Raw genomic sequence first — 25,572 nt, 5'->3', positions numbered from 1 at the left:
TAAAAGGATGATATGTCTTTTTTTTTAATTATATTTGAATTATCTCATTCTTTTCATTCTTATTTTTTTATCATGAATGATAACATAATTCATAATTTTTCCATTTATCCCACAAGAAAGTGTGAATTTTTTTTTTAGTTAACTGATAATTTTTTGAATAGTTATGAATAATTCCACGTGATTCCATTCACAAAAAGAAATTCCAGTTACAACTATATTTTTACAAAAAGTTAAAAGAAAAGAAGCACTTCGCAACAGTAAAAATGGAAATAATGTTACAATTATATTAAAGCACCCTCGTTACGGGTTTGCAAGGAAATTTCTAAAAAATATAAAATTTATTATTAAAAATTATTATGTATCTCAAAGTTAAACAAATATCTAGCCTAAAAATCTCTCATGCATTTTGGACATGATTTAGATTTACCATCATTTTAAGATGATCATAACTAGATGTAATAATAAAAACTTTGAGATGGAGGAATTAAGACATAAGTTTGAATGAGCTATAACATTAGCAGTGCCGGCTACACCAATCAAGCACTCGCTTCCAGCAGCCAATATTATCATAGTTATTTCGGTGACGGATTAAATAATGTTCTTATGGCCTGGTGGCAAGTTACCTTATGTTATTCTTTGAATGACCTAGGTTCGAAGTGTTAACATGTATTTTACAAGCTTTTTTGTAAAAAAACATATGCAAACCAGCCAAAAACAGGTTTCTTTCTTCCAGCCTTAGAATAGTCAGGAGCGGCTCTGAACATTAGTTTAATCACCATGCACTTGGTGATTTGAAACTAATCTCTTCATACTTGATGGATTTTTCTATCAGATGTGTTTTATATTAATATTGTATCAAGTAGTTAGCCGCCAAACTAGAAACTTTTGTGTATTTTCTACATCAATAAAAAAAAACTTATCGGTCTTTGACAATTCACTCATACATTAAAAACGAGTTTCAAAAGCAAGATAATGTGTCTTCAAAGAATAATAACTCAAATAATATATTTTTTTATCGATACTGCGCCGTTGACCGAATAAAGAATCGTCAGCCACAGTATTTATAAGTTGCATTATAATGTAGACACACTATCTATATCATTCAGTGATTATGTTGACAAGCTTATTTCATTTTCGTTGATTTTTTTCCAGTTTATTGCCATGCTCCCAAAGACTATGACTCAAATAATTGGGTTTATTACTCAAGGCCAAAATGATTCTACATAGAAGCCAAGAAAATTGAGTATCAAAGCTTCATATCAGCCATAAGTATTTCCAATTTGCCTTATATGGGACATGTATCTCAAAACGAGAGTTAGTGGATATAATATAAACGTTTCAAAACAAAAAGTCTTAACATGGAATAAACATCAATTACTTAATGGAACAAAGCAGCAGCATGTTATACGTCTAACGAACTTTCAAAGTTCAAAGCACAGTGAGAAAAGATAAAGTCGACCCTTAATGTCAAAGTCAACTCTTTACAAATTTTTACATCTATATAACGAACAAAACCCTCGTTCTTATTACACAAAAAACACCATAATCCTTCTACAAATGGCTCAACACTTATCTCTTCTCTTTTGGATCTTTCTCTCATTCTTCTCAATACTGTCGTCTAGCCAAACCGAGGCTACCACAGTCACGCGTTTGGTACCAAAATCACTTTACGACTCTATGTTCATCCACAAAGACAATACTGCTTGTCCCGCGCGCAAATGGTTTCTACACTTATGAATCCTTTGCGGAGGCGACAAGGCGGTTTCCAAGATTTGGTAGCGTCGGATCCATGGAGACGCGACGACGCGAAGTGGCAGCGTTTTTGGCTCAGATTTCACACGAAACAACCGGAGGGTGGCCAACGGCACCGGACGGACCGTATGCTTGGGGTTTGTGTTTTAAAGAAGAAATAAGTCCACAAAGCAATTATTGTGATTCTTCTAATACGGAATGGCCTTGTTTCTCTAACAAGACTTACCATGGAAGAGGTCCAATTCAACTCTCGTGGTATGTTTATATTATTTACTAGGGTGAACGATCTATTTCCCCACGGGAACTATCGTATAGCATCAGATCCCCACCAAACTATGATAAATTTATTTCTCTCCAAATTATAAGTTGTAAAGATTTCTCCCCAAACTGATAGCTCGAAACCTTATTGTCCATAGACCATGGTTTTAATCGGTTAACCGACCAATTAAACCAATGAAAATCTCAAACTAATTTTTTATTTAAAAAAAAGTGATTCACACACAAAAAAAAAGTGATTCCCATAATTTTTTATTAGACAAATAATTTTTTGGCAATTTTAATTCAATTTTTTGATGAATCAGTTTTAAAAAATAATAAAATTAAAAGTAAGGTTTTTTTGGGTTTAATTAGTTTAAAATTGGTGAGTTAATAGTAAACTGATTAAAACCATGGTCTATGGACAATTAAATTTCGAACTATAGATTTGGGAAGAAATCAATTTACAACTTATAATTTAGAGAGAAATAAGTTGAGAATTTTAAATTCATGGAGTTTTAATACGAAGACATAGTTTGATGGAGATCTGATGCTATACGATAGTTCTCGTGGAGAAATAGATCGTCGACCCTATTTACTATCATCCATTCATATTTCGGAAGTAAACCTTAAATAATATTATATTGATCTCAATTGTTTTTTTAATGAATAAAGGAACTATAACTACGGACCGGCCGGTCGAGCTTTAGGATTCGACGGTCTAAGGAATCCTGAGATAGTGGCGAATAATTCAGTGATAGCTTTCCAAACAGCACTTTGGTTTTGGATGACGGAGCAGAGTCCCAAACCATCATGCCATGACGTTATGATCGGTAGATACATGCCTACGGAGGCGGATTTAGCAGCTAACCGGACCGGTGGTTTCGGTTTAACCACGAACATTATAAATGGCGGTTTAGAATGCGGGATAGCTGGAGATGGGCGGGTCAATGACCGGATCGGGTTTTATCAGAGATATGCTGGGCTGTTAAATGTAGGAACTGGGCCTAATTTGGACTGTGAAAACCAGAGGCCCTTCGCTTAAATAACAATTTGGTTGACCCTAAGATTATTTTACTTTGAATAAGCAAAAAAGGTTGAACATGTATGCACATGCATTGCTCCCACACATGGATGGATTTGATTGAATAATGTCTATTTCCTTTTTATTTTCTATGGATCATTTTTCAATTTAATGTGATTTGGTTTTGATTGGCCAACTATTACCTACAAAATTTATTGGGGGCAAAGTTATACACCAATAGTATTCTTGATGTTAAACTAAAACTGAAATTATCTAAAACCTCCTAACTCTTTTCCAACACACAAACCACTATATTTGTTCATTGTATTCATGTTTTTATTTATATATATATTGATATATAATGTAGAATACTCTATTTTTTTGTGGTTCAATTAATTTTGATGTAATTTAATATGATTCTATTTTGCTAAAATGCAAGTAACATCTGCTTTCTAATGAGCATAGAAAATTCAGCCAATACTTAATTTTTTTCAAAAATTCTAATCTAAATTAGTGTAAAATAAAATGCATGAATTATAGATTATTTAAAAGTTAAAACGTACTTTTTAATGTTCTTAAAATAATTAGAAGGAAGCCATGCAAGGTGGAACAGCTAGTTTTGGGGCGAGATATAAATGCGAGCTAAAAAGTCAAGCCCAAAAAACACTTGCTACCCAAAGTTTTCAAGTGTCCCACTGGATTCTCTCGTCCGTTGGATTTGACTAGAACAAAACCACTGTCGTTAGATTATCACAGTGGGCCCCCACTTTTTCTCTCTATATATAACATATTTGCGGCAATTAAATCTCCATACCAAAAACCTAAAAAGACGAAGAAGCTTCCTCAAAGCTGATCATCATCAATGGCGTCAATTGTGCTTCTACTCACACAGATCCTCCACCCTACAAACCTCGAGTTCAGTTCGTCTTCCTCTCCCATGCTTCTCACATCATCACACTCATCTTCTCCCCATTACAAATCTCCAAGACCCACAACACTCGACACTATCAAGATGTCACCACTTCACGAAGATCCTCAAGATTCAAGAGTTATGATCGATTTCTTCTAGATTTACCCCCATCTCTCTCTCATTCATGCTTTTGTGTGTGTGTTTTCTTTTCTTTTTTTGCTATTTTGGCCACAACTTGTAGTAATAATACATAAATTTACTCAATCACAGACTTGAATTTTTCACAAACAGAGTGTTCTTAAAGTCAAAACTGCAAAATCTACTACTTAGTATCAAATCGTTGCTGCGTTACATTACTTGTAAGCATACCTTGACATGAAATCATTCACTTGGGTTGCAGTTTCATAAGCACCTTCCACACACCGACCCAATGCTACACCGGCAACGTAATTTCCACCCAAGAATAAGCCCTCATGACCAGATGACGAGAGCGATGCTTTCGCTGCGTCTACCAAATCAATGTGACCTATCAGAAACTGAGGAATGGCTTGAGGCCATACTTTTACTCCAAGTACAAGTGGATCGGTCGAGCTTGGCTTTATCAGCATCTTCCTCAAGTCTCTATCTACTGCTTCCACTAACTCACCTTCCGACTGCAAAAGAGACCACAACATATAAAAAACTTCGAGACATGGTTTGTCTTAAAATTCAAGAAACATGTTTATTAGTAGTACCTTTGATAAGATCCCAGTGTTGGTAGCTCCACCGATGTAGTTCAATAGCAATACTCTTCCAGGCGGTGCTCGGTTGGGAAAGAGCGATGAACTGTATATTGTTCCTACATAAATGCAACATATGATTAATGTTGTTTACTTTTAGCTTAAGGGAAAATAAAGAGAAGTTTGGATTTACCAAGAGTTTCCACTTTTTGCGTGCGTGGATGCAACTGGCCGAACCCTTTTAGTTCACCATCTATTAAGCATTCGCTTCGGATTGCTTCTTTCGCGTATGAGATGGATACGGCTGCAACTGGCGGATAGTAGAGTTTTGAGAGCGCTTCAGCTGCAGAATCCTTGAAATAGACCATATCTTCAGCAACTTTGTCATCAAATTTAAAACCAGTATATACTCAACTAGCTCATCTATTTGTGGATTCACAAGTAATTTGACAGGAAAAGGAACTTACAGAGAGAGGGCGCAAGAGACTACTAGCAACATGAGATGGCACAGTCATCACTACACTTTTGCTCTGTACAGTGACTATACCCTCCGGAGTTTCGTAAGTTAAGCTATATTCTCCGCTGGCCAGCTTAGTGATACTTGAGAGCTTCCAAGAAACTTTCACCTTGTCACCCAACCTGCCAAATCGAGACATTTTTAAGCCCTTTCTAAGATTCATTTGCCAACATTTGAAAGAATACAATACCTTGCGGAGATTGCCTCTGGCAGCATTGTGAGTCCTTTCCTGAAAGAACCAACAGTTTGGCCCTTTGGCTTTGGCAGACGCCTGCAGTATCATGTTGACTTGAGAAGGTATGTAAAGTGAAAGAAAGCACTCGTGGAATGGGTTGCGTTACTCACGGATCTCGGGTTGTCTTGGGAGCTTTATTTTTCGCTTGAATTGCCTTAAAAGCACCACCAATGATGCTCCCACCATTCTCCTCTAGCTTCCAAACCTTCCCAAAAGCTGCTTTCATACTCAGTTTCGCAGGATCTCCCGCATAAACACCTGAACGCATAGAAAAATTCAAAAGCACATCACCATATGAATTCAAAGTTCAAAGCTCAAAGCAACTGCTATTAATAACATTACCTGAGCAAAAGGGTTCAATCAAGCGCTCAAAAACCTCATCACCAAGATTACGCCTTACAAACTCTTCCACTGATTCCTCACGACCCTGTCACCTTTGCCAAACTCTAAGAACATGAACCAACTCCAATCACATAAACTTTATGGGAGCGGTAAGAGTACAAACCGGAGGTGAAGGTCGAATACCAATGGCACCAAACCCAGCTCTAATCTTCCCTCCAATACTCATCAAGTCAAAGAAAGGCAAGTCAGTTAGCTTCGACGGAACCGGCCTCAGCTTCCCATTCCACAACACAAACCTCGGAGCAGTAGGATCTCCCAAGACTAGATCATCTTTCAAACCACTATCTACCTGCAATTTTGATAGGGATCATCCTTCAAAACCACTAAACTCTATAATATTATTCGAAATTCAAATATTAAAAAATCCAAAACATTAATATTAAATACTAATGTTTTGGAGAAGATAAATATGGTTAATATAGAAATTATCTTATTTTTACATCAGAAAAACATAAGTTATCCAATATATGTATATATACAAAATATAAAAATGACCAAGCTAATTTAAGCTGACTCATTAAACTTATTTATTATCGTGCTCATGAAAAATGACATGAGCAAGCGCATGAGCTATAACTCATTTTGGCACCCCAAAGTCCACTAAACCAATTCCACTAGACCAAAAATCCACTAAACCAATTCACTAAACCAATTCCACTAAACCACAATGTTCCGCATTAAACCGTACCACCATAGTGAGCATAGGATCAGACGGCTGAAAGCTATTGGGACCTTCTTCCCATAGAAACCCTTGCTCCTCTCGCGTGATGATATTCCCTCCCACACGGTCCTTCGCCTCCGTCACCATCACATTCTTTGCAGCGTCTGGGTGCTTCGTCACGAGCGCTTGCGCAATGCACAGGCCGCTGATTCCTCCGCCGACGATCACGCAGTCCGCCGTGACGGTTTTACCTCCTCCTCCGCCTTCGATTGTAGAAGAGCCGACGACGGATCCACCGGATACGGAGCAACGGAGGTTGAGAGGCTTGTAGGGACGCGACCGAGGAAATGGATTTGAGAATGGCGATAGGAATGGCTGCGGACGGAGAAGAGATAAATCCATGGCGATCGCCCGCGAGAAGGAGAATCCTCAATTTTGTCGACTCTTATCTCCGATAAGGTGATCTCGCTCACCTGTGAGATTTTCTCATAGGAGAGGATATAACCCTCCTCCTGAGAAAGAGGCTTTTGGTCCGTTTCATATTATTCATTATATGGGCTAACTAAAAGCCCACTAAAGCGTTTTTGGGCCACAAAATTTGGGAATATCACACGTTGTGAAGTAGAAGTGACGAAAATATTATACAAAAGTAACAAAACCAATTGATATACTCGCATACTTTTACATATTTAATTAATAGAATAACAATACTTAATAGTTGTGATGCCAAAATATGTATATGTATGACCTATGAGCTGGTGTTGAAGTTACTTAACTAGAGTACTATATATGTCAGCCGACAGCCAGTAGGTCACCTTCCATTACATACAAAACGAATAGTATTTCTTGTTTCGGTTACATGAAAGATGATGGGAGATATTCTTTTTTTAGAATAGTAACAATAATAATGCAAACATTTACCCATCATTAATTATGTGAGTACTGTGTAAGTCTAGATTGGAATGTATATTCCGAAAGGTCGTTGTCGTTTTTAGGAGATGGAAACATGGAGTGGCTGAGGTTTTGCTTCGTCGATCGCTAAAGACACCAACAAAAATGGAAAGCATTGCGTGTCAGACATACAAGCATGTCCATCACGAGGTATCACGTGAACGACACTCATTTTCCTCCTCTCTTTTAGGATTTCCTGGCCCATTTTATTCAACGCGAGGTACAGAAAGTTTATATTAACATTCGTTCATCACAATAATAGTATTTGCTTCAATAATTCAGTCAGTCATTTACACAAGATAAAGCTGTCTTCTCCTGCTGGTTTATTAACATTTACTAACCAGGTCAAAGCGTAATTTATCCTGATTTTTTATAGGAAAACATATTTTGATATTATTGGAGTTCTTTTTTGTGGTATTAAAGATATAATGTGGACCATCGCACCTGCTCGGTGTATGGGTGATGGTGACATGACGCTAAAATTCCAATAAATGTGTCGTGGGGTTACAGAAAACAAAAATCTTATTCGTTATAGTATATAGGCAATGGTCCATAACCCACGTGGGTTTTACTGTTTTAGGATAAAACCCTAGAATGATTTTTTTTCCTCTTTTTATCTTTTCAGAAACCTTAAATAGTTTTTGAAATGTATTCTCAGCTGAAAGAAATAATCGAACATTAGCGCAGGAAGATAAACTAGACCGCAATATCATAACTTACCTCTGGAATATATACATCGTATTGAGTTATCGTAAACGTGTTCACAGACATCATAACCATGCACACATAAAGACATGATAAAATAGATCCATATATTTATTTTCAATAGATTTAGTTAATACTATTTTTCATTATCTTTTTCACGAATAGTTTTCGTTGGGAACTTCGAATTTTTCTCTAACTTATTACTTTCATTTAAGCAATATTATAACTATTCATATGTATTTCATTTCGTCGCTTATTATTAAGCATTTGTTTATGATAAAACATTTATCGACTAAATGAAAAGTTGTGGTGGTCATTGGTCGACTATCTCAGATAAACAGAGACGGTAGACTTTTTTGCTAATCTTATAGCCGATTGGACATCTGATATTACACAGATAAAGTATAACGACGACTATTTAAAGATGAAGGATAATGATTACTGAAAATCTATACTATACTAAAAGTTGGATATCCTCCAATTCTAAACTATCCACGTCAGATTAAATATTCAAGCCAATCAGTGTTTGCCAGCTCATTCTAATATACAAATCAGCTAATATTCATATCTTTGTTTCGACTCTTCGTCTCTCTCATCTTCCAGCATGAAACTCTAACCTTATCTCAGTTTCCCTTTACCCATTAAAAAACGGGGAAAAACTGGCGGCTGCGACTCCTAGCAAACACAATAGCCAATTCAAAGACGGATCATCATCGACGGCTCCGACTTCTCTCTTTTCTCAACGACGTTCTTCCTGGACGTGAATATGAAGAAACCCTAAACATTGTGACAGGAGGCCTCCTAATTGGCCTTGAGATGCTGTTGAAGCAGAAGCGCAGAAGAGAGAAGTTGCTGCTGGTGACTTATCTCCCAGGTACCATTTTCACCCCAATTACGTTCAGCTTAACTATGACGTTTGAATCAATAACTTTGTGAAAAAAAGAAACGAGTCTGTGTAGTGAAATTTCCGCGATGAGTAGTTTGATTGATGAAATCAGCTTGGTCTGATCTGTAAATACAAATTATTTGGTCGTCTGTCAATTATTACAAATCTCTTAACAAAACAAAGTTCCAATTTGTTGTGGGGTTGGATGATTAAGAAAAAGTAGTCGCTGGTGATTCACTTAAGGTGTTAGTCCTGTATTAAAAAGCTGTAACTTTTGTGTGCTGATGTAATCTTTTAGTTGCAGGTTGTTAATTTTAGAACAGAATTGTAAAAAACCCTTTTATTTGGTTTCTGTATAGTGATGGAAAATATTTGATGCCAGTTACTTTGTGTCTCAGTAAGCAAGCTACTAGATAGTTTCTATCATAGTTTGCTGCAAGATGACCATAATTACGGCGAGGGCCAGCGAAGCACAAGAACATGTTAGAGCTAGAGTTCTTTGAAAAGCTATTTGTTCATTACCTTACAAAAATTCCTGATTGGTGGCTGCGGTTTACTATCTTCTATGTTTCTGTTTACAGTTAATCACATGTAAGACACAAAGTAAAGGTCCGCAGAAAAATACGATATCCTGAACTTCAGAAATAGTACGAAAAGGTTCACAACTACTCATCAGAAATCCAGGTTAGACCGCATCTCCTTCTCTGTTTGCAATGTAACCTCTCATATTATATTTTTGGTTTAGATTTCATGTCAAATATACATTTCTGAGTTTTGAAGGAAATTGGTAAATATGATTAGGAGAGTAAAGTATTTCGAGATCCAACCAGAGAGCCACAGACCGTTTTCTATGGTGTGGCTCTGCCGATGGAAATCTTGTGGTCATTTTCCCATGTGTAAGCTCTCATGTATTTGGTGAAAATATGCGCTTTGGTGGACTCTTTTGCTGCAAAACGGTGGGGTTTTTAAGATTGCTTGGAACATGTCAAGAAACCTTTTGTTATTGACTACTAGATTTTATGAGGGTGTGTTCAAAAAAAAAAAGATTTTATGAGGGTTTAAAATTCTATTCTTTTCCTGCAGAGTGCTATCTTTATATTAATATTAAGATGCCAAAAGAACTGATTTTCCCTGTCTTATATAGGCTAATGGAGACGGTAACGGAACAATGCACATCAACATACTCGATAGTTAAAGTGAAAGAATAAATAAGAACGAGGACATGCTAGGCGGATCAAAAGCACCACCAATGGCCAAGCAAAACGCTACGTCTGGTACTCTTGCAAGTAGGGAGTTCTATAAAGAATATTCTCAGCCTTCCAACGCTTTGAAAAAGACAACAGTGGGTAAGTACAGTAATTATCACATAACAATTTATTATAGGTAAAACCAGTTCAACAAATCATGGTCTCCGTTTCCAGATATATCACAATGGAAGCCCTGGAGCAGTCCCTGAGGGACATTAATGGTGGAAGAGACCTTAATGAAATTATTTCTGAAGTTGATGGAGAAAAATGTAAGTCCTACTATCTTTTATAACTTTGATAAGCACATACAACAAAACTATAATCACAAGCCGTTTTTTAAGCTGATTAGATTGTGTTGTTGTTTGTTCAGAGATGTATGTTTGTGTACCTGGGTTGGAAAACTCTTGCTGTCCATAAATAAAGAACTAAAAACTTGATTAAATTGACAACCATCAGTTTCGTGCTTTACATTTTCAGCATTCTCACATTGCTTTTAATGGCTGGGGATTTGATTTTGATTCAGATTTTCAAAGAAGGGGAGCTTCGCCACTTCTTCCTCTTTGTGTCACATCTATAGAAATGTCTGTTTCGTTCCATTTCAGGCTCCTCTGCGGCTTCTCGGTGGCATTTCCAACTTCATACATTTTACACATGGGATGCTAACAAGTAACAACTTGCTATCGTAAATAAGGATGATAAAAGACATAAACATGGGGAAAATACACTTTGTATTATGAGAGAAGTGCATCAGTTTAAAATATTGTAATTGTCGAGTGGGAGAACGGAGTACTGAATTAATTTACACACTGTATTAGCAGCCCTTGACCACTAAGATAAGCTATCTCAAAAGATTTGATTGCTTAAGAAAGAAAGCTCAAATATATTTTTGGATCAAATAGTTGGTAAAGCCTTCAGTTTCCAGCTTAAGTTGGGCGATTTCAACTTCACTTTCCAGCTCAAGTTGGGCGAGTTCAACTTCACTTCCTAACAGCAAACCTTCACTGTATCATGCATAATAACTGAGCACGAGAGGGATGACCATGGACCCGATGGCAATGGAGATGTTGCAGAGTTGGCAAAAGATGTGGCACCATCAAACGGTGAGAGCATGAAGAAGAAGGCACGTCAGGAGTAGACCAACTTGGATTAAACAATTTCCCACCGCTTTGCTTATCAAATAATGCTTTATCATAGTTTTCCCTAATAATTTGAACTCTCTAATATCTTTTACATTTTTAATTTAATCTCTTTGTTTCGGTGGATGTTTAAGCTATAAATGCAATTTGTTCCTTTTCTTTAAGATTTCAACTTGGCCTTATTATTATAGATTATAACTCTTACCGCTTTCTTGGATTGGATATTATCACTATTTATGCAGCTTAAACTTTAATTATCCTTTTAGGTTAATAACCTTATTCCAAAATTTATAAAATCATGTAAATTCCAAACCAACTGAGGCACAAATATCTGATTAAAGGTTAACCAAATTTATCAACGAAATAAAACCATAATGCATAAAGTATCGTGCTTTATAATACGAGCATATATAGAATTACATTTGGGTTGTTCTTTAAGATCGAACATACATTTGTTGACACTTTCCAAAAACTGTTTGTGACTTATAGTAAATAAAACAAATTATAAGTAATATTTTCTTGCATCACTTTCTCTAATCCTTAAATTTGACGTTTGAAAATTTAAAATTTCATTATAAATTGAAAATATAATATAAACTGAAACAAACATATATTAAAAGAACATCATTTTTTGTTACATAATATATACTAAGACATTATTGAAACAATTTATACATATTATTTTAAAATATAACTTTTTATAATTTCATCAAATTACATTTAAGTTTCAATGGATTTAGCTTAGAGGTAGGTGTATTAATTTATTAACGTAAGAAATTAGTTGTTATAATAATATTAGAATCAGATACTCTTAAAATAAAAAATATTACTCATTCTTACTTTAAATTTTCTTCAGTTATATCAAATTGAAACACAAATCAAATGGAGAAATATAAATTATTCTATTTTCTAATTTAATACTTTTTGTTCTCTAATAAATATATTAGTGGTTTTTTCAATTCAAACCAATTAAATTTAACAAAATTTACAATATAATCTCAGAATAAAAAGATTATATTTAATTATTTCAATATAAAGTAAATTTAAAATTATATATAAAATTAAAATATATTTTAAATATAAAATAGTTTTAGTGTAAATTCATCCGCCCGTAGGGCGGACCAAACCCTAGTACTAATTAAAAGGATAAAACAGACTTACGTGGCTCATTGTTCATTACGAAATAATAAATTAAAATCTCACCAACTCTTAAAAATCAAAATGTTATCTGTACGTACAAAGAGATATTATATATACATTAACATTTTTATATATGCATGTGTGTCAAAATAATGGACGTATGTCGACTCACGACTGAATATTTTGTATCCTAATAGTAAATAATGAAGATCACTTAAAAGTAATATATCTATGAAAGCATTGTATGGATGCATGCTTACGACCTGAGAATGATGAAAAATCTTTTCAAAAAAATAAATTGTATGCATGCATGTGTAATGTAACTATAAACAGAACCCTAATATATAAAATATATTTTCACTTTCATGTAATTGTCGTTTTAATTACTTTAAGCTATATTTTATTTTGCATTTTCAAAATCTAATTTTAGACAAATTAAAATGTTATATATCAAAATTGCAATGGATGTCTGGAAGTGAATCAAAACAACACCTTTCTTAAAACGATTTTTGTGAAATCCAAAGTATTATATTCAACCTTAACTAAAGAACTTATTTAACTAAATGACATATATATATGTCTTCAACCCCAGGAGGTATTGTATAATAGTCTAGTCGGATTGCATTATATATAAATTGTCGGTGGTACTTAAATGAAAATCATTTTTCTTCAAAATAAAAGAACCATTCATGATACCGAACGTGGCTTAACTCAAGTGGGTCGCTAAACTGGCTGACAACTGTCATCCAGCTCCGGCCATTCCTATATTATAAATCAACGATATTTCATTTTCTTGGACAACTCTGAAGTCCTCAGACACGAACTTTCTCTAAGTTTTATCTCCAGTTTCTCTTTAACTAACATGTACGTATATTTAGGGAGAGGTTTCCGAGTTTAGGTTTCTTGTCTTACGATTTGGAATATCTTTTCTTCGGTAGTGGATGCCATATTAAACCTAATACTTTATTTTTTTCTGCAGGTTAAATAAACAAGGATTCATGGAGCTGGGGTGGAACAACGACGTTGAATCACTTGCTGTGAAAGATCAGGGTATATCAGAAAGAGCAAGAAGTGATAAAGAACGTCTCATCACCGGCTTTAAATCGAGCTACGGCTACGTTGATCATGATCAAACTGATATTCAGTTTCAAACTGTTCCAGAGATTCATAGAGAAGAAGAAATCTCGGAGAAAGACTTGACGTTGGCTGTCCCTGATGAACATTCTGAAACTGGTGATCATCATGATCATCAAACCTATGACTTTTCAGATAATCAAAATTATTTGAGAAACAAGCATGTGAAGCCAAAACGGTCTCGTATCGAGATCTTCAGTGATGTAAGTCGATATATATTCGACGTATACCTCCCATGTTGCCTTATGTATACTACTATATTAAATTCACCGTTTTTAATTTTCCTTTTTCTATAAAAACTGTATAGGATGAATCGGAGGGGTTCACAAGAGAAGTTCCTACAGTGACAAGAAAAGGTTTCAAGGGAAGAAGAAACGATATGTTGAGTAACAAGATGCGTAAGCTACAAAAACTGTTACCTAATTGTCACAAGGTTGGTATATTTTTATATATTACTCTCTCTATTTATATATTATATGTAAATATCTATCATGTGTATATCGTTCAAAAAAAAAAGTGTATATCGTTCAATATTTCAAGAAATCTTGCTTTAGGTTGCGTTTTTTTTTCTCTAATAACCGGTGGGATGTGTACGTTTTGTTTTCGATTTTCAGGAGGACACGGTTTCTGTTCTCGATAAAGCCATTGAGTATATGAAAGATCTTCAACTTCAACTCCAGGTCTATATGTTAACTACTTTATTCAGTATATATATACATGTATGATTATATGAAATATATATATATATATATATATGTATATACTCTATATAGTTGGTGGTCGTCTAGGATAATTGTGTGTCAAAAAGGATCGTTAAGGCTTGCGAGCTTGCGATCATAACTCGTTTAGTTGTTCTTGCTATATGATCTCAATCGGTCCGATAGATGAAAGTTCTTATTTTTATCAAGTGATTTCTAATTGATGAAAAAAAAAGCTGCTTTTTGGTGTTTACCACTTGGATATAAAGAACTGGAGTTATAAGAAGACCATGTATAATGGTCACACCACAAGTTTATGTGGTCGATTAGACTATTAGACCTTTTAACGATCCATGCCATATATATTGTGCTTGCTTATAAGGAACTTTATGTTCGAAAGTAAACCAAGAAATAAAAGAAGTGTATTATCTATAAGAAATAAGCTTTAAGTTTAGAACATCTCTCGTATGAACAATTGTGTGATAATAATGAAAGAGATCACAAGTTCTGGTAGTAAAAAACAAGAAGCATAGAGAAATAGGGAATAGGATACTCTATGATTAATTGCTGAATTTCTTTGTTTGTTTTTGTAACACCCTTTATATTAAAAATTAAAACTATAATATATACACTGCTAATATTTATTTATCAATCAATCCGCTTTTATTCGCTGCTAAGCTCAATTTGAAACCTTTATAAGCTAATCACTGCATCACTTCTGTACTATAATGCCCTTTCATTCATTTAATCATCAATATATGTATCTATATTATTATCAGAACCGGTCCTGAGATTCACGTATTCACTTAAGACCGCAAAATAAAAAATGACTGGTTTTGTATTTTTTTCTAAAATATTGGCTGTTTTTAAAGGTTATATTAACTGTAAAATTTGAAGCTGCAAGCGGATGCTTGATTTGCTTGGCTTTAAGGTCGTCTCTGATTATTATTTTATAAATTCAGAAATTAACTAGTAAAAATAATGTTGTAATTGCAGGTGATGTCTATAATGGGGATGAATCCTTATTTTGCTCAAGCGACATTAAACTTTGGAATGCACAACCACCTTGTGACGGCGATGGCTATAGCTCAGGGTATAAATCTGGTGAATCAAACAACGTCGTCACCGTTAATCCCGGCGTCGAATTCGCTGTTGCCACCGTTTAGTAATCTATTAATCCCACACACATCTAACCAATCTCTCTTTCCTACAACAGCATTACCAGCTTCTTCTACTCAATGTCTTTGCGGTTTGGTTCCTTTTCCCAAGTTTCCTTGATTTTTCTTCCCATACGATGGGTGGAAGACTATAATCTGTAAGTTGCTACAGAAAAGTTTGTATGAAATGTTCTTGATTAGGAAAAAACAGAAAATCGAAAATAAGACATATGCACAATGTGATTTAATATATTTGGATCTGGAATTGACCAATTTGTTTTAATTACAGCGATTCATTGCACCAACCATCTTGTACATTTGAGTTATTTACATACTGTTTTGTGCTGTATAAAGTTTTATAGTGTTCAAAAAGAGTATAAAACGGTTTTATTATTATCTGATATACTGTTTTGAGATCGTCATGTGTTTAAACTTGTATTTTAATTGATTAGCAATAGGATTATATCAAATATCCATAAAAAGTGAGAAGTAAAATTTCCGATGCTCACAGCTCAGTCTGTCCAATGTGGGTCCACTGGGGTATAAAAAGACAATGTTACACAAAAGAACCAAGTAAACTGGACTAACCGTTAATTAATAGGTGCTTATGCTTCTTTTAGTTGGAAGATAAATATTTGACGTATATATATACAATTTCTCCTTATACCGAATATCGTATCGTCTAATTTAAGATTTGGTTGTAGTGAAAGATATATCAGAAAGCTATAGTTTCACCTACTTAGCTTTGACGTACATTTCTTAGTTTGGTAAAGACAGATGAATTTTCGTGTGTTTTCTCAAGCAAATGACTTGCCGATCAATACGGATGGTCCATGTTCTATAAATATCAAGACAAAAACCTAGCTAGTTGTAGTATTTTCTAAAGAATCACGAGCTTCTTTCCTTGAAATTTTAAACAATAATCATATAATTCTTCACCTTTTTGAACCATGATGAATTCAAAAAATTTCATTACCATCGTGCTATCTTGCATTATTGCTTCGATTCATGCATACGATCCCGATGCCCTTCAAGATCTCTGCGTTGCTGATAAATCTCATGGTAAATATTAGTTCTTGTACTCTTGTCTTTTCGTTTTTTTCACCAAAAGTACTAAGTGTTAGGCTAGGTCGTTGTATCTGATATTCCGGTTCATCTTCAATTCTTCATAACTTGATTAACAAAAAAATATTACTATTTCCATTAATATAAATAAAATTTTGATGTTTTTTAGTAATTATTCTTGGGATCTATAAATTTTTTGATATCTCGTTCATCTTTCATAAATTTTCAAAAAATCAAAACATCTAGGTGAAATTCCAGTCTTAATTTTCAATTTTTGTATAAATAAAGACGTGAGAATCTCAAATCAAAATAGAGTTGACTTCATAAGAATCAGTCAGGTTGTAGCTTGTAAGTCAAAGACATATTTTCATAATTGAATCTAGAGGTTTAGTGATCACATCGGATAAAAAATTAAACGCCTTGTGTTACATAGTAAACGACCCAATATTTTTTTTTTTTAAACGACCCAATATGTATGTTGCAGGAACCAAGTTGAACGGGTTCCCATGCAAAGAAATGTCAAACATCACATCGTCCGACTTTTTCTTCGCTGGAATCTCAAGCCCCGCCGTCATAAACTCCACAATGGGCTCAGCCGTGACGGGAGCCAACGTGGAGAAGATCCCAGGGCTCAACACTCTCTCAGTTTCCCTAGCACGTATAGACTACGCACCGGGTGGCTTAAACCCACCTCACACTCACCCACGCGCCACAGAAGTCGTTTTTGTCCTCGAAGGAGAGCTCGAAGTTGGGTTTATCACAACATCAAACAAGCTTTTCTCACAAACCATTAAGACTGGTGAAGTTTTTGTTTTCCCAAGAGGACTTGTCCATTTTCAAAAGAATAATGGAAAATCTCCGGCATCTGTTTTGTGTGCGTTTAATAGTCAGTTACCTGGAACGGTTTCTGTTGCGGCAACACTTTTTGCGGCCGATCCTGCTTTGCCGGAAGATGTGTTGACAAAGACATTTCAGGTGGGATCTAAGATGGTTGACAAGATTAAAGAAAGGCTCTCTACCAAGAAATAATTCAATTAAATGTAAATGTTTCAAGCTTTGAATGTTGATGTAACTAAAAAGAAATTAATACTGTAATTGACTGGTTTATGTTGGTTTGAAAAATAAAATTTATCCTTTATAAGCTAAGATGGGCCTGAAACTGTATATATTAGGCCAACATAACCTAATATGGGCCTAATAAGGCCCACTTAAAGAAATCAATACAAAGCCTGAAGTAGCGTCTTCTTCGTCGGTTGAATAGAAATCTCAGAGTCTCGATCAGCTCTCAAAGCAATCAAATTTGAAGAAGCTGATACTCTCTGCGATGCCGCCGAAGAGAAATTTCAGGAAACGTCCGTTAGAGGAGGAGGAAGAAGAAGATGAGCAAAGTAAAGCAGCGAGCTCAGAAGAAGAAGAGAAACGAAGGTCAGTTCCGAATTCAAAATCTTGTTTTTAGGGGTTTTATTTGTTTCCGTTGTATAAGTTTTCTTCAATTGGCTTGATGGGTAGTTAGAAAGTTTAGGTCTTTGGTTGATTTGGTGAGTTTGCAGATTGGCATTGGAAGAGGTGAAGTTTTTACAGAAGCTGAGAGAGAGGAAGCTAGGGATCCCAGCTTTGTCCACGGCGCAGAATAGCACGGGGAAAGGGAAAACAGCTGAGAAAGCTGAAGCGGAAGGAGAGAAAGAGGAGCTTGTGTTGCAGGATACTTTTGCTCAAGAGACTGCTGTTTTGATTGAAGATCCCAACATGTAAGGGCATATCTTTAAGCTAGTGAGTTTGTTTTTGTTAGCGTTTATGCTTATGTTTTTGATTCAATAGGGTAAAGTACGTTGAACAAGAACTTGCTAAGAAAAGGGGGAAGAGTCTTGAGGATGCAGAGGAGGTTGAGAATGAGTTGAAGCGAGTGGAAGATGAGTTGTATAAGATCCCTGATCATCTTAAAGTAAGTTTCGCTTTTGAGGGGTTTAATGTGTTTGATGTAAGAATGTAGCAAGAGTTATAAGACTTCGAACTTTCTCAGGTTAAGAAGCGTAGCTCCGAAGAGAGCTCAACACAGTGGACTACTGGAATAGCTGAAGTGCAACTACCAATAGAGTATGATGAATAACTTTTTTCCATAGATTGATGATAAGTGTTTTTTCTATGTTTCAAAGACTAATGGTTTGGTTCTTCAATGTTAGATACAAGCTGAAGAACATTGAAGAAACGGAAGCGGCCAAGAAGCTTCTTCAAGAGAAGAGGCTTACGGGTCGGCCAAAATCAGAGTTTAACATTCCGTCTAGTTACAGTGCAGATTATTTCCAACGCGGGAAAGATTATGCTGAAAAGCTTAGAAGAGGTTTTGCTTTATGAATTCTCTTTTTTTCTATTTGTTAGTTCGATATGCCTGTGGATTCGTGTACTGATCAACTTTTAAAACACGCAGAACATCCCGAGTTATACAAAGATAAAGGACCTCGAGCTGATGGGGAAGGACCTAAACCGTCTACTACTAACAATAATGCTACGGATTCAGGGAATACCAGACAAGCTGCAACTGACCAGATCATGATGGAACGGTTCCGCAAGAGAGAGCGTAACCGTGTGATGAGGAGATAAAAGAGAGGCTTGATGATACTTTGATTATGTACAATTTGATATTTTGAAAAACTTTCTCCCGATATTTGAATTATGTAACATTTCATTCAAGGAATCAAGTTTTTTTTTTTATAATCTGGTTTTAGAAGTTGAGGTTGCTTTTGAAGCTCTGGCCAAACTGTCAATTTGGTGGAACAACGTCTAGTGCTGTCTTGATCTTACCATTACTTGTATGAATTTTGGATGAGACTTTTGTCCGTTAAGGCCAATTAGCTCCCCAGTTTCTTGACATTGTTTCCCATTTGTTACTTTTAGAGCCTTTGATCCACACTTGTGACGTGTGAGATATCACCTGCACTTCCTACATCCGACCCTATAGGATAACTCTCTTTTATTTGAGGAGGGACAAAATGACATAAAAACAATAAAACGTCATCAGGAGGAAGTTAGAGTGTTGAGATGAACTAAATAGAGACAGGTTTCCTTGAGTCTAAATTCTTAATAGGAAACCCAGTATAATGTTTTTTTAAGGGTCCAATAATAATGAGAATGAGACTTAAGAACAAGATAGGCCCAAGCTACACCTCATTGCACACAGTTCACATGGTGTAAACAAATTTTCTATTTCATTTATTCATGTTTTTAATAGATCAAGCTATTTTTTATTTGGGAGACAAATTTTAATAATTTCTTTTATTCATGTATTTTATTATTGGTAAAACTATATAAGTATTGTATATAGAAATAAAGTCGGTGCACCATCCACATTTTTAAAAGTCTAAAAAATTGGGCCCATAAAGAAAAAGAATTTGGTTATTGTATTTGGTACCTCCCGAATCAATTTTGTTTACACTTTGAAAATGTGGATGGTACACCGATTTTATTTCTATACTAGGTGTTTTGCCCGCGATGCGGGCTTCAATATTTTCATAAATTTTTGAAAAGTTCTTTAAATACTATATTAGTTATATTGTGTTTTCCAAAAAGAATTCTTGCAATCAATTTAGTATCATTATGCATTGTCTACTCTCGAATATATAAATATATATATTTCTGAACAATTAAATATTAAAATATTTTAGTGGTATTATTTAAACTTGGGTCTCTAGTCAAAAAACAAAATTTGTTTTCAATTTATGTAAAGAATATTATTTTTTTGAATGAGCAAAGATTTAAGAATGGTTATTGTTTTAAGAACATTAACTTGTTATTTCTGAACAATTAAATATTAAAATATTTTAGTGGTATAATTTAAACTTGGGTCTCTAGTCAAAAAACAAACTTGTTTCTAATTTATGTAAAGAATATTATTTTTTTGAATGAGCAAAGATTTAAGGATGGTTATTGGCAAATAAATGTTTGAGAACTTTTTTTTTTTTTTGAGATTCTACTGCTACAATAGTTTAAGGGTTTTTGAAATATTACTAATTAATTGTTATTGATTCGAAGATTTTCAAATTTCATCAAAATTCTTTAGTTATTTATGATAATAGTTTTTCATTCTATTTTACCAAAATTTAACCTTATTAAAATATAATTTACCTTTTTTATTCATAAGATACAACTTTCAAAATATTTTGGCAATTAAATAATGGATGTAAGATTTAAAATCTGCTATAGATTTGTTATTTGAATATTACAACAACAAATTACATAGCGATAGAGTTTAGGTTTTTTTAGCTTTAAGTTTTGAGATTATTTTTTAGTGTTTAGGTTGGTAGAGTTTTAGGGTTAGATGAGATTTATGGTTAGGTTAAGGTAGGGTTTTAGGGTTAGGTTTAGGCAGGGTTTAGGGTTAGCAGGGTTTAGTGTGTTAGGTAGGGTTTAGGGTTAGAAAGGGTTTAGGGTTAGGTAGAGTTTTTAGGGTTAGGCAGGGTTTTGGGTTAGGAAAGGTTTAGGGTTAGGTAGGGTTTAGGGTTAAAAAGGGTTTAGGGTAGATAGGGTAAGGTTAGGTAGGGTTTAGAGTTAGTAGGGCTTAGGGTTAGGTATGGTTTAGAAGGTAGGGTTTAGGGTTAGATAGGGTTAGTAGGGTTTAGGGCTAAGTAGGGTTTAGGATTAGGTAGGGTTTAGGATTAGGTAGGGTTTAGGGTTAGTGTTAGTAGGGTTTAAAATTAGGTAGGGTTTAGAATTAGGCAGGGTTTAGGGTTAGGTCAGTTTTAGGGTTTAGGTTAGGTAGGGTTTAGGGTTAGAAAGGGTTTAGGGTTCGGTAGAGTTTAAAATTAGGTAGGGTTTAGGGTTAGGTAGGATTTAGGGTTAGAAAGGGTTTAGGGTTAGTAGGGTTTAAGGTTAGTAGGGTTTAGGGTTAGGTAGGAGTTAGGGCTAGAAAGGGTTCAGGGTTAGAAAGGTTTTAGGTTAGGTAGGGTTTAGGTTTGGTAAGGTTAGTAGGGTTTAGTGTTATGTAGGGTTAGGGTTAGGTAGGATTTAAGGTTAGGTAGGGTTTAGGGTTAGGGTTAGGTTTTAAGGTTAGGTAGTGTTTAGGGTTAGGTAGGGTTTAGGGTTAAATAGGGTTTAGGGTTAGGTAGGGTTTAGGGTTAGTAGGGTTTAGGGTTAGGTAGGGTTTAGGGCTAAAAAGGGTTTAGGGTTAGAAAGATTTTAGGTTAGGTAGGGCTTAGGTTAGGTAGGGTTAGTAGGGTTTAGGGTTATGTAGGGTTAGGGTTAGGTAGGAATTAGGGTTAGGTAGGGTTTAGGGTTAGGTTTTAAGGTTTGGTAGGGTTTAGGGTTAGGTAGGGGTTAGGGTTAAATAGGGTTTAGGGTTAGGTAGGGTTTACGTTTAGGGTTAGGCAGGTTTACGGTTAGATAGGTTTAGGGTTTAGGTAGTAGGAAGAGTTTAGGGATCAGGGTTAGGTTTATGAAGGGTTTAGGGTTAGATAAGTGATATATGGTATTTTATACATCTTGTATATATGTTTTTTAATTGGTTTTCAAGTTTTTATCGAGTCTTCCTAGTCCTTATCGAGTCTTCCTAGTCCTTTTCGAGTCATTACAGGTCTGGAGTTTCATTGGATGGGAGATGGAGCAGCTGGAACAAAAGAGGCAGAAAACATTGCAATTTGATGATTTTCACGCAAAATAGTCTTGATGACTGTTCCGGATAGCAGAGCAACCCGAGTGACTGTTCCGAGTGCCTGTTCCAGCGGCAAATTTTTTTAAGGAAACTACAACCTATTTCGGGATTTGCCCTAATCTCTCTATCTTTTTCTCCAGCCGCCTGTGGCTTTAATATATCTTTTTTTTTTCTGTTTTTCCCTAACATTCTACGCTATTTTTGGAGAAGAAACCAGACCTTAGAGTTGGAAACTTGAGATTTTGCTACTTTGTAAAGGGAGAAGGCCATCTCTCTCGATTTTGAGAAGAACCCCCTGAACCCTATTACTTTATTTCAGTCATATTTCATGTTGCTTTATATCTCTGTCTTTGTGTTTTCTTGCTCCATAGCTGAGTAGTCAGCTTGCTTAGTCTAGGGTGTTAGGGTGTTAGATCCGTGAGCTTGACATAAATAAGTTATAAATCGATTGTCTTCATTCACTGTTGTTTTTAAGGCTTGCATCAAGTTAACCACTTAGTGCCTGATTCTAGGTTTAATATATTCATCAAAAGTGTTATAGGTTGCAAGACATAACTTGAATGAGCATTGCATCCCTAATCAGCGAAAGTAGATATTAGGGTGTTTTGTGAACATATCGGACTTGATCTCTATTGCTTATTGTCGCATCTTGATCCAAACGAGAGTTTAGGTATCAAGATCGATCAGCATAGGGGGCAGTTCCACGACAGTGGGCTGTTCTACTTGAGTGATCCGAGTTCTAGACTTGCTCTTAATTAAACTTGAATAATTGTTTGGCTCACAATTGCTTAACACCCGACCAAACCACCCTAAACAAGCATTTTAATCATCTAAAATCTTTAATTTAATCTTATTATTACTTGCTTGTTACGAAACCTTAATCTGAAAACCCCATCATTGTTTTAGCTAAGTATTGATCTCATAAAGATAAAGTGTAATCGTTGGTCTCTGTAGATTCGATCCTAAAGTGCTACATCGACATACTATTCGATTGTGGTAGTGTGCACATTAGGGTTAATTGGTGTATGTATACACGTAATATCAATAGGGTTAAAGGTCTAAGTTTAGGTAGGGTTTAGGATTTAGGTAGTAGAAAAGGTTTAGCGTTTGGTTTAAGTTGGGTTTAGGGTTTGGTTTAGAATAATGCTTAGGATTATAGGGTTTAGGGTTTGTTTGTTTTTTTGTTTATGCATTTAGTGCTGAGTTTTTCGGATAAAATTTTATATTAATATTATTGATTCATAATATTTCTTAAAATGTTAAAATTTTTAGCGTGATTTTTAATGTTCTTAAAACAAAGTATGTATTTTTTTATTAAGTTTTTTGTGACAATAAGTTGAATATATCTTAGACCACAAATCATAAATATTCTTAGTCTTATACATTTTGTTCTTCAAGTTATTGTTACTTTTATTTCCTTTTATACATTTCTCTTAATATTTATATATGCATCCATAATATTTTTTAAAAAGGATTTTTCATTAACTTATGTATTTATTGTAGTTTTAAATATATTATAGTTTTCGTGCACTTGATTAAATTTTTTTGGCATTCGTGGTATTTGAAGTGGTTGAGAACCTGAATGGATATTTATTTTCATGAAGTTTTTGGTGTATGTTTAAAAATAAAAATTTGTAAAGGCTTTTAAATCATATGAATATAATATTCAACACACTACTGTTGACTGTTTATATACTTAAAATTCTGAACTAGGTAATTGCAAATTTGCTGAACTCATAGATTCGTTGCTACTTTATAAATTATCACATGATGAGGTACATATCGTAAAAATTACTTTGATGATAATATAAGGTCCATATCGTAATGTGTGTTTTTTTGTTTTATTTAATTAATATTTAGTTATAGAATTTATGTTTTTAACTTTTTACTTAAAGACTTTTTCAGATAACAGTACAATATATACAGAAGCTATCTCTTTTTTAAATTATATTTTCAGATTTTGGATAATTCTTAGTATTCTTAATATTAATCAATTATCTAATCAAAATCAATTAAAATTTCGTTTTTATTTTTTAATTTATTTATACATTTTATTCATTAAGGGTTAAACAATATTAACCACTCTAACTTTCAACGTGAGAACTCCATTGCGAAAATTTACTTCGCAAATAAAAGTTTTTAATTGTATAATTAAAAAAAAAATTTTGATTGATATTTAATTATATAATCTATGTTTTTAACGTTTTACTAAAATACTTTTTTCAGATAACAATACAATATATATATATATAGAAATTATATTTTTAATTATATTTTTAGATTTTGGATAATTCAATATTCTATTTTTAATTATATATTTAATAATTTTATTTAATTAATATTTAGTTATAGAATTTATGTTTTTAATTTTTTACTTAAAGACTTTTTCAGATAAATTATATTTTCAGATTTTGGATAATTCTTACTATTCTTAATATTAATCAATTATCTAATCAAAATCAATTAAAATTTCGTTTTTATTTTTTAATTTATTTATACATTTTATGCATTAAGGGTATAAACGATATTAACCACTTTAACTTTCAACGTGAGAGCTCCATTGCAAAAATTTACTTCGCAAATAATAGTATAGATACAAACCTATGTATAAGTTTTATCAGTGTGAAGTTTGGACTCACAAAACATGTATGAAGTTCCCGTATGTCAATCATTATTTCTGTTGGAAATTTAAATTTAATAATCCATCTTACATAATTGAGTCACTGACATAATTAAGGAGAAAATTAATCTCACATGTAGTAGCTTAAGTGTGATAGCTCCATTCCACACGCGTGTCATGCTTATATTCAAAAGCAAATAATTAGTGTGGTCGTTTCGTATCATCTTATTCAACCATATATCATATCGATGTTATAAAACTGAAATATACATTTCCTGCAATAAATATGGACTAATCTATAATGACTTCTTAACCAAAAACGTATATATGACTCATTCGAGAGAGATGTTACTCGCGAGATAATTTTCTTTTACTTTCACTTTATAAAATAGTAAAATATTAAAGATTAAAATTATTTCCTCAAAAAAAGTTGAATATATAATTAATAAGAGTAATTGACATTAGAACTGGGCACAAATGTTTGATATTCGGTTTGTACTCGCTATTTGACTCGGTTAGATTTGAAAAAATAAGTACTTGCTCCAATCAAATCCAGTAACAAGTAAGAGGATTTTATTACTCGTAAATACAAGTTAAGTATCAAGTTCATTTTATTTTTTAGCTACTTGGTTTGTTACTTCGTTTATTACTTGATTTATTACTTGTTATCGTTTACTTATTCAGTTATTTGTTATATATTATTTGGTTTATTAAATA

General features: G+C 34.1%; 4 protein-coding genes, 1 long non-coding RNA gene and 1 pseudogene across 6 annotated transcripts; 5 read left to right on the top strand and 1 right to left on the bottom strand.

Moving 5' to 3' along the window:
* The first annotated feature begins 1,295 nt into the window (after nt 1-1,295).
* LOC106370924 lies at nt 1,296-4,229 on the top strand (annotated as a pseudogene).
* LOC106370913 (protoporphyrinogen oxidase 1, chloroplastic) lies at nt 4,180-6,980 on the bottom strand. Its single transcript, XM_013810914.3, has 9 exons — nt 6,503-6,980; nt 5,918-6,103; nt 5,755-5,839; nt 5,523-5,670; nt 5,368-5,448; nt 5,128-5,299; nt 4,854-5,013; nt 4,676-4,779; nt 4,180-4,594 (listed from the first exon to the last, which is right to left on the bottom strand). The coding sequence occupies exons 1-9, from the start codon at nt 6,875-6,877 to the stop codon at nt 4,295-4,297; spliced, it is 1,611 nt and encodes a 536-aa protein (XP_013666368.2). The 5' UTR covers nt 6,878-6,980; the 3' UTR covers nt 4,180-4,294.
* Nucleotides 6,981-9,059: 2,079 nt separating this feature from the next.
* LOC106442970 lies at nt 9,060-11,084 on the top strand. Of its 2 annotated transcripts, XR_002663918.2 has the most exons (6): nt 9,060-9,499; nt 9,599-9,701; nt 9,798-9,913; nt 10,162-10,363; nt 10,439-10,533; nt 10,788-11,084. It is a non-coding gene; the product is annotated as an uncharacterized LOC106442970 (long non-coding RNA). The 2 variants fall into 2 exon arrangements; XR_002663916.2 differs by having other exon boundaries at nt 9,467-9,701.
* A 2,076-nt stretch (nt 11,085-13,160) lies between these two features.
* LOC106370921 (transcription factor HFR1-like) lies at nt 13,161-15,834 on the top strand. The gene is made up of 5 exons (XM_022693210.2): nt 13,161-13,404; nt 13,520-13,877; nt 13,982-14,107; nt 14,289-14,354; nt 15,369-15,834. Coding segments are annotated over exons 1-5 (834 nt in total). The 5' UTR covers nt 13,161-13,402; the 3' UTR covers nt 15,651-15,834.
* A 511-nt stretch (nt 15,835-16,345) lies between these two features.
* On the top strand, nt 16,346-17,740 carry LOC106370926 (germin-like protein subfamily 2 member 2). Its single transcript, XM_013810928.3, has 2 exons — nt 16,346-16,591; nt 17,079-17,740. Exons 1-2 carry the CDS (start codon nt 16,480-16,482, stop codon nt 17,621-17,623), a joined length of 657 nt encoding a protein of 218 aa, XP_013666382.1. The 5' UTR covers nt 16,346-16,479; the 3' UTR covers nt 17,624-17,740.
* A 34-nt stretch (nt 17,741-17,774) lies between these two features.
* BNAA10G00980D (protein COP1 SUPPRESSOR 2) lies at nt 17,775-19,306 on the top strand. Its single transcript, XM_013810925.3, has 6 exons — nt 17,775-18,019; nt 18,145-18,342; nt 18,413-18,536; nt 18,615-18,688; nt 18,775-18,932; nt 19,020-19,306. Exons 1-6 carry the CDS (start codon nt 17,919-17,921, stop codon nt 19,190-19,192), a joined length of 828 nt encoding a protein of 275 aa, XP_013666379.1. The 5' UTR covers nt 17,775-17,918; the 3' UTR covers nt 19,193-19,306.
* The last annotated feature ends 6,266 nt before the right edge of the window (nt 19,307-25,572 follow it).

The sequence above is a fragment of the Brassica napus genome, chromosome A10 (genome assembly GCF_020379485.1).
Source record: "Brassica napus cultivar Da-Ae chromosome A10, Da-Ae, whole genome shotgun sequence".
Taxonomy (NCBI): Eukaryota; Viridiplantae; Streptophyta; class Magnoliopsida; order Brassicales; family Brassicaceae; genus Brassica; species Brassica napus.
Note: the sequence above shows the minus strand (reverse complement) of the source record. Positions and strands in the feature narration are given on the sequence as shown.

Coding starts and splice junctions, on each gene's coding strand:
- LOC106370921 (XM_022693210.2), top strand. Junction 13,878..13,981: donor GTATCGAGATCTTCAGTGAT/GTAAGTCGATAT, acceptor AAAACTGTATAG/GATGAATCGGAGGGGTTCAC. Junction 14,108..14,288: donor TGTTACCTAATTGTCACAAG/GTTGGTATATTT, acceptor TTCGATTTTCAG/GAGGACACGGTTTCTGTTCT.
- LOC106370913 (XM_013810914.3), bottom strand. CDS start 6,877: ATGGATTTATCTCTTCTCCGTCCGCAGCCATTCCTATCGCCATTCTCA. Junction 6,104..6,502: donor ATCCTATGCTCACTATGGTG/GTACGGTTTAAT, acceptor TCAAAATTGCAG/GTAGATAGTGGTTTGAAAGA. Junction 5,840..5,917: donor GTATTCGACCTTCACCTCCG/GTTTGTACTCTT, acceptor CAAAGGTGACAG/GGTCGTGAGGAATCAGTGGA.
- BNAA10G00980D (XM_013810925.3), top strand. CDS start 17,919: ATGCCGCCGAAGAGAAATTTCAGGAAACGTCCGTTAGAGGAGGAGGAA. Junction 18,537..18,614: donor AGATCCCTGATCATCTTAAA/GTAAGTTTCGCT, acceptor GAACTTTCTCAG/GTTAAGAAGCGTAGCTCCGA. Junction 18,689..18,774: donor GAAGTGCAACTACCAATAGA/GTATGATGAATA, acceptor CTTCAATGTTAG/ATACAAGCTGAAGAACATTG.
- LOC106370926 (XM_013810928.3), top strand. CDS start 16,480: ATGATGAATTCAAAAAATTTCATTACCATCGTGCTATCTTGCATTATT. Junction 16,592..17,078: donor CGTTGCTGATAAATCTCATG/GTAAATATTAGT, acceptor TGTATGTTGCAG/GAACCAAGTTGAACGGGTTC.